The 7,559-nt window shown below is 48.4% G+C and overlaps 1 protein-coding gene across 1 annotated transcript in view; it reads left to right on the top strand.

The window, feature by feature from the left end:
• Positions 1-7,559, top strand: part of PLXND1 (plexin D1) — a 200,568-nt gene that overhangs the window by 136,803 nt on the left and 56,206 nt on the right. Inside the window, exons 13-16 of the mRNA XM_027863909.1 lie at positions 1,410-1,561; positions 2,760-2,859; positions 5,375-5,514; positions 6,889-7,056. Of these exons, the coding sequence (XP_027719710.1) occupies positions 1,410-1,561; positions 2,760-2,859; positions 5,375-5,514; positions 6,889-7,056 (560 nt within the window). The remainder of the gene's footprint in view (positions 1-1,409; positions 1,562-2,759; positions 2,860-5,374; positions 5,515-6,888; positions 7,057-7,559) is intronic.

Raw genomic sequence — 7,559 nt, 5'->3', positions numbered from 1 at the left:
CTGTGTCTCTGTCTCTGTCTCTCTCTCTCTCACACACACACACACATACACACACATATGCCTCAGTTTCCTTATCTGTAGAATGGTAACAATAATAGCCTCTACCTCATAGGCTTATTGTGAGGATCAAATGAATCAATATCTTTAAAGCACTTTGCAAATCCTAAAAACTCCGTAAATGCTAACTATTGGTAGGAGGAGAAAAACCTACGTCACCTTAGGCAAGACATTTTGTTTCTCTTGGCATCCCTTTCCTCATCTCTAAAATGAGAGGGTCATGATTCCCAAGGAGCCCTGAGGAAGCCCGCTGCCCATCTCCTTCCAGAGGGGATGGATTCAGGATGCAGGATGAGACGCAACTGGGGATGTGGCCAACATGGGAACTTGTTTTGTTTGACTCTGCTTTTTATAAGGGGTTAGGGTCTTTGTTTTTTCCTGGCTGTGAGGAGGTGGAATAGAGTGAAAAAGAAATGCTTGATAATTGGAAAAATAAAATTTAGTTTAAAAATAAATAATGTGTTTTAAAAAGGGGCTGGAAGTAGGTGGACTTTAAGGTACACTTCAACTCTAAATCTCCGTGTGATTGATTCATTGGTCTTCTTATCTCGAACATACATCCCTTCCAGGTCTGAATCTAATGATCCCCAGGTACGTTTTGTGCACGCACACGTACGCATACACATACAACACTCATACAATCTTTCTAGCATATTTTCAAAACAAATACACTCATGCAATAAATCATTCCTGTATATTAATCAGTCACCCAACAGGCATTCATTAAACACCTCCTACTGTGTGCCAGGCATTTGGAGATACAAAGACCAAAACGAAGCTGTCCCTGCCCTCAAAAGGCTTACACTCTCTTGGTGGTTATGGGCTCTTTATTAACACATATAATTTATGTGTACACTCATTCCTATCATTCATTCATTCAGTAAACATTTATAAAGCACCTACTAGGTGCTGGGCACTGTGCTAAGCTCTGGGCATACAACAAGAGGCAAAAGAGAGTCCCTGCCCTCAAGGAGCTCACAAGTTAGGTTTCACACAGAGAAAGGCAGCCTGGGGTAGGGGCCAGAGTGCGGGACTTGGGGTCAAGAACAGTGAGGTTCAAATCCTGCGTCTGAAACTCACTAGCTCTTTGACCGTGGACAAGTCACTTCTCTCTGGTCCTCAGCTATCTCATGGGTTAAATAGGAATGCAGCTCCCTCCTTCACAGGACTGTTGGTGAGAAGAGTGGATGCATGGGCTTTTTGTTAATTATTTAAGTACTTTCTATGTGTCTGTCACAACAATCAGGGGCCCCACCTGTTTTAGCCTTTTCTGACCCCACCCCCACTCCCTGTCCCCTGCCTTGGCAATTGCTTTAAACTCCTCCATCCTCACGACCTGGTGTCCGTGGCAGATCGAGCCCCTGAGCGGCCCCCTGGAAGGAGGGACCCTTCTGACAATCCGTGGGAAGAACCTGGGCCGTAGATTCAGCGAAGTGGCCCACAGCACGTGGATCGGTGGCGTGGCCTGTGAGCCCCTCCCGAGCAGATACATCGTCTCTGAGGAGTGAGTAGCTGGGGAGGGGCTGATGGTCCCAGGGGGTAGTCCTCCCTTCTCACCTTTGGAAATCCTAGCGTGGTAGGACTAGGAAGGAATTTGGGATCACCTAGTCCAGCCCCATCATTTCACAGAAGAGGAAACTGAGGGCTAGAAAGAAGTATCTCTTCCAGAATCACGCAGCCAAATGTTGTCAAAGCTAGGCAGGGAACCCTGGCTTCCTGAATCCCAGAGCAATGCTCGTTTGGTCACAGCATGCTGCAGCCAGCACAGATGAGCCCCACAGCAGCTCAGTTAGGGGTTCCAACCCTGTCCTTGACCTGGGGAAATCCAACAGGTACTTATTTATTAGATGCCTACCGCGGGCCCAGACACTAAAGGGTAGGGGTTGGGGGAAGAAAAGAGATGCTTAAAGGAAGCAGCATGGGACAGGGGGAATGTATTAGCTCTGGAGTAAGAGGACTTTGATTCAAATCTGACCTCTGATGCTTAATACTCGTATGGCCTTGGATAAATCACTTAACCTCCCCAGGCCTCAGTTTCCTCATCTATAAAATAAGAAGGTTGGATTAGCTGTTGTCTCCAAGAAGGTTCGTGCTTTCAAGGAAGATGCAGTCTGATTGGGGGAAGCATTACAGGATGCAATGGGCACTATATTTAGAGGCAAAGAACCTGGGTTCAGATCTTGGCTGTACTGCTGATACATCACTTTGAACAAATCACTTCTTTTTCTGGGTCTCAGTTTCTAGTTCATTAAACAAAAGCTTCGGCCTAGGTTTTCTTGAAGACCCCTTCCAGTGGTCCATCCTATGTTCTTATCTATGAGGTGGATACATGAAACGGTCAAAACAGTCTAGGTCAGCCAAGCAGTGAAAGGTCTGGTGTGGGTGCTAAGTTACTGCAGGTCAGAGAAAGGTGAGATTAGTCAGGGATTGGGTGACCAAGGGAGGCTACCTTGTTATTGTCATTCCCCACCACCATGTTTGTGGCCATCTCATCATCATGGTCCCTTTGGTGGTGTCTGGGAGCCTGGGGACCCCATACCACCCTCTTCTCTTTAGTTTTCCACAGGGGAAACAAGTGGAACTGAGGAGCTCCTGGAGAGAGAAAATTGTTCAGCTGCTACAGCATCTTCCCCCTTGGGCTGGTTGGGTTCCCAGGGGAGCATTTTCCTGCCCCTCCTTATCAGCTTCTTTTTTTTCATCAGGATCGTTTGCTGGACTGGCCCATCGCCCGGCCCCTTTTCCGATGTTGTATCTGTTAATGTGAGCAAGGAAGGGAAATCAAAGGAGCACTATTCCTATGTGGTAAGGCTCTTTCTGGATGATTCGATGCCCATCCCACAAGGTCTTGCCATGCATTTCACACTGACCAAGATGTTCTGAGAAAAGGAGGAGGAAAGAAACATTTATGGAGCGCCTGTTATGAGCCTGGCAAATGTTATCTTGTTGGAAAATGGGACCGCCCTAGATGGTAGGATAAGGGGATGGGGATGGCATTTCCTTTCTCCTTCCTGGCTCCAGGTTTCGGTAGGTGGGGAGCAGGCAAGAACTGAAGTCTCTTGTTGGTTTAACCCTATGACTCCTAACCATTCATCTCTGTCAATAAATCGGATGCCAATGAGACTGTGTCAATAGCTCCAAGACTTCAAAAATTCAACATTTATTCAGTGTCAGAATGGTGCAGTGAAAAGAATGCTGGATTTGAAGTCCAAGCTCTTGAGTGTGAATCTCATCTGTGCCCCCTTATTGTCATTGGTCTCCCTGGGTATCAGTTTCTCATCTATTAAATGAGGGATTTGGACCAGCCGACCTCTGACTACAGCCATACTCCTAAGTGCCTATTATGTGAATGATGCTGTGCTAGGAATGGGAGATGCAAAGGCAGCACGTGGAGAGAGAACTGGACCTGAGCTGGGTTCAGGTTCTGCCTCTGACAGAGACTGGCTATGTGACTCTGGGCAAGTCACTTAACCCTCTTTGCTTCAGTTTCCTCAACTGGGCACATGACCCATGGCACATGAATTCACGTCTCTGAGCCTCTCTGTAAAATGAGAGTGTTGAACTCAAAGGGTGTATGGGCCCAAGCAGTTCTAAATCTATGAGCCTATGATAAAATGAAAAAATAGACCCTGCTTTCAAGAAATTCCAAAGATGGAATGTGGAGGTGGGATACAACACGTAAACAGAGGAGTGCAAACGAGACCCTTTGAGTCTGGAGAGAACCCTAACAATCAGGGGAATTGAGAAAGGCTTCATGGAGGAGGGGGCACCCCAGCTGAGTTGGGGGGTTCAGTGGTGTAGTTACTGATTCTGCCAATGGAGGTGGTGACCCTGCCACAAATCAGGACCTGCTCTTGCATAGTGGTTGTGGTCAAAACATTCATGACCCGAGACCACCCAACACTGAGTCTCTAGGCTGGTCCTCAGATAGAGGGATTGATATGGTTGATCCCTGGGCTAGTCCAGGGTGAGATGTCAAAGACCCCGAGAATGGCAGAAGTAGAAAGACCTCAGATGACATTGAGTTCAACCTCCTCACTTGACAGAAGAAGAAACTGAAGGCTCAGAAAATCATCTCATGGGTAACACTGATGTTCCTCCTCATGGAAAATAGTCTTCTCATCTTTTGCCTGGTTCTACTGCCAGGCTTGGGATACAGTGCCTGGCCCTGTGCTTAGTACTGTCTGTGATAGGAGGGAGAAGAAGGAGGAGAGTTGGGGGAGGGAGGCCTTGCGGTGCCTGCCCTGGGGGAGCTCAAGGTCTTGCTGGGGAGCCGTGGGTCAGCAGCAGGAAACCATTCCAGGAGAAGGCAAGAGTAGGCATGTGTCCATTGTGTGCTGCTAGAACAGGGCTTTGACCTGGCTGGCACAAAGGAGAGAGCCCTCTGTGATCTGATGCCAGGTGTGTGGGGCAGACAGTCAGGAGTCAGCAAGGGGGCGTGGGGCAGGGAGAGCTGGGTGGACTGAAGAAGTCAGGGAAGGCTTCACTTGAGGAATCCTTCCTGCTTCTGAAGGAAGGCGGAGGCAAAACAAAAACAAACCAAAAACTGGAGAAAGAAGGGCTGGGGGTTGTTCTCATATTAACTGAGGAGTTGGCAAGCGGTATGGCTGTGTCTAGTGGCTGAGAATGTCTTCTCTCCTCTCCTGTTATTTCTCTTCTCCTCTCCTCCTCTCCCTCCCATTTCCTCCCCTCCTTTCCCTTTCTTTCCCTTCTTTTCCTCTCCTCTCCCCTCCCCTCCTCTTCTCTTCCTTATTCTCTTCTCTATTCTTTCTCTTCTCTTCTTTCCTCTTTTCCCCTCCCCTCCTTTCCTCCTCTCCTTTCCTCTCCTTCTTCTTGCTCTCTCTTCTCCTCTCTCCTCTCTTTCTTCCTCTTCTGTGCTCACTTTCTCCTCCTCTTTCCTTTTCTTTCCTACTCCCCCTTTTCTCTCATTTCCCCTTTGTTCTTTTCTTTTCCTTATTCCCTCCCTTTCCCTCTACCCCTCCCCACCTCTCTCTTTCCTTCTGTATTTCTCCCTTGTTCTGTCTTCCTTGCTTATCTCCTCTATTTTCTTCACATTGCTTTTCTTTCTTTCTCTTTCATCCTTGTTATCTTCCCCTTTCTCTCTCTCTCTCTCTCTTTCTCTCTCCTCCTCCCCTCCCCTCTCCTCTCCCTCCCCCCTCCTCTCTCTCCCCCTTTCTTATTCTCTCCACCTTTCTTTTTCTTATTGCCCCCTGCCTTCCTCTTTACACTCTTTGTCCTCTTCTCCTCCTTCCCCTTCCCTTTCCCTGTCCCCCATTCTTCCTGCTCTTTCCCCTTTTCTCTCTTCCTTCTTCCTCATTAGCTCCCAGTTGTCTATTCCATGGAGCCAGATGTTGGTCCAAAGGCTGGAGGCACCAGAGTGACTATCCGAGGGAGTGACCTTGGAGTGGGATCCGAACTCCATGTCCTGGTCAATGACACCAAACAGTGTTTAAATCTCGTGTAAGCCATGGGACCAAGGTGGGTTGGACTGGGCGGGGACAAGTTAGTAGTACCTGAGTGATCTCAGGGTCATTTCTCTCTTCAAGAATCTCCTTGTAAGCCGTTGGTTGGGATGCTCCTGGGAGCATGTTTGACCCCCGGGATCCTTCAGGGACTTTTCCAAGGAGGGAGCTTCAGTAAGCAGACTAGACCATAAGCCAGAGCTCTGGCCGTTGGGGTACAGCCCATACAGAATTAATGGGGGGGACTTCCTAGACTTCAAAGCCATGAAAAATTTTCCTTTAACCTGAGGGGAAAAGCCCTGTGTCCCTGGGGTAGGCTTCCTGAGCTAGAGAAGACTAACTATGAATATACAAAGTGCTTTGAGATCCCCTGGATTCATTCAGTCATTAACTCAATCAATAAACATTCATTAAGCACCTGCCCTGTGCAATGCATTGTGCTAAGCATTCTTTGGCTACTCCCCAATGGCTTTCAATTAATCACCAAGTCTGCACTGAATACCTCTCATGTTCCATGTCCTGTGTTTTGTGTGTATAGGAGATAGGGAAGAAGAAAGCACCATGCCTACCCTATAGAAGCCTATAGTCTGGAAGCTGAGATAAGCTTCTGTGCTTATTCTACATGACTACAGTCCAATTCAGAGCACTGTGCTAGGCACTTAGGGAGACCTCTAGAGACTTGCAATCTGGTATGAGGCAGAAATGCCATTAGGAGATCAGAGGAGAGAAAGAACATTATAGGCTGAGGAAATCTGGGAAGGCTTCATAGAAGAGGAGGAACATGAACTGGGTAGGATTTGGATGAGTGAAAGAAGGGGGAAGGCAGTGGTAGAGAGATGGAAATGAGAATGTGTTGGAAGTTAGGGAGGAACCTAGCGTGAATCAAAGAAGAGAGAAGGAAGGATAAGGTTGGCTAGGTAAGACAGGGCCAGATTGCAGAAAGTCTCAAATGCCAGGAGGAGGAGGAGGTTGGATTTGATGCAGTAGGCATCAGACCAACACTGAGACTCTCAAACAAGGAATTTACAATACAAAAAGGGCTATTTTAGGGAGATTAGAGTGGTGGCATCATGGGCAGGGTGGCTCAGTGGGAGAGGGCAGTGGCAGGGACTTGAGCTTTAGTATCTCAGGGATGAGATGATGGAGTCTAAGGCAAGGAATAGGGAGGAGAGGAGGGGGATCCTGTTGCTTTTCCAGAGCTGCCCTAAAGATGGCGCCCTCTTCACCCCCGACTCAGCAGCTCTGCCTAGACTGGATCAGGTTAGCCCCTGGGAACGGTAGAGAGAAGGTGATGTTAGTAGTGGGATGGCCAGCTCTGCCCAGAGCTTGCTCAGTAGCCAGCCACTCAGAAGCCCTGGCCTCCCTCCCACAGGCGCACAGACAACACCATCACCTGCACCATGCCAAGAGGAGAGCTGCTTGCCACCGTCCGTGTCTGCGTGCGCTTTGAGCAAAAATCTTGCATAAGCAGCAACATCACCTTTGATTACATGAGGGACCCAATCATCACGGCCATCAGTCCCAGAAAGAGCCCGGTCAGGTGAGCCTCCCCTCCAGCCTTCCCCATCCCACTACGCTCCCTACCCCCACCCCCATCCATTTCATTTTTATCCTGCCAGCATAAATTTGAATCACATAATTACTAGCTTTGATCTCATAAGATACCATGTCAAAGAATCAGTGCAGCTGAGTAGTATTAAAATTCAGTGGTGCCAACATCCCCACAAATGTTTAAGCCGGTCACCTTAATCTTATTCCTTATGTGGAGAGAAGGGGGGGCCAGGGAAAGCCTTGGCTGAAGGAGTACGGCAGCCCCTCTGAAGCCAAGAGGCCTGGCCTCCCACTAGCTCTGTGACCCAGACAGAGCAGCTCCTCTCTCGAAGCTCCAGACAAGTCTCTGAGACTCTAAGTAGCACGGTTGGTGTTGAGAGAGGAATTTTCTTCAGCAGTCCTCCAAAATCAAGTTTATGAGAGAGACAGAGACAGAGGGAGGGATAGAAAGATACAGATGGAGATGGAGAGACAGAGGGAGGGAAAGAGAGA

This window comes from Vombatus ursinus, unplaced genomic scaffold (assembly GCF_900497805.2).
Source record: "Vombatus ursinus unplaced genomic scaffold, bare-nosed wombat genome assembly UNPS02014773.1, whole genome shotgun sequence".
Classification (NCBI taxonomy): Eukaryota; Metazoa; Chordata; class Mammalia; order Diprotodontia; family Vombatidae; genus Vombatus; species Vombatus ursinus.
This window is presented reverse-complemented; position numbering and strand designations above follow the sequence as displayed.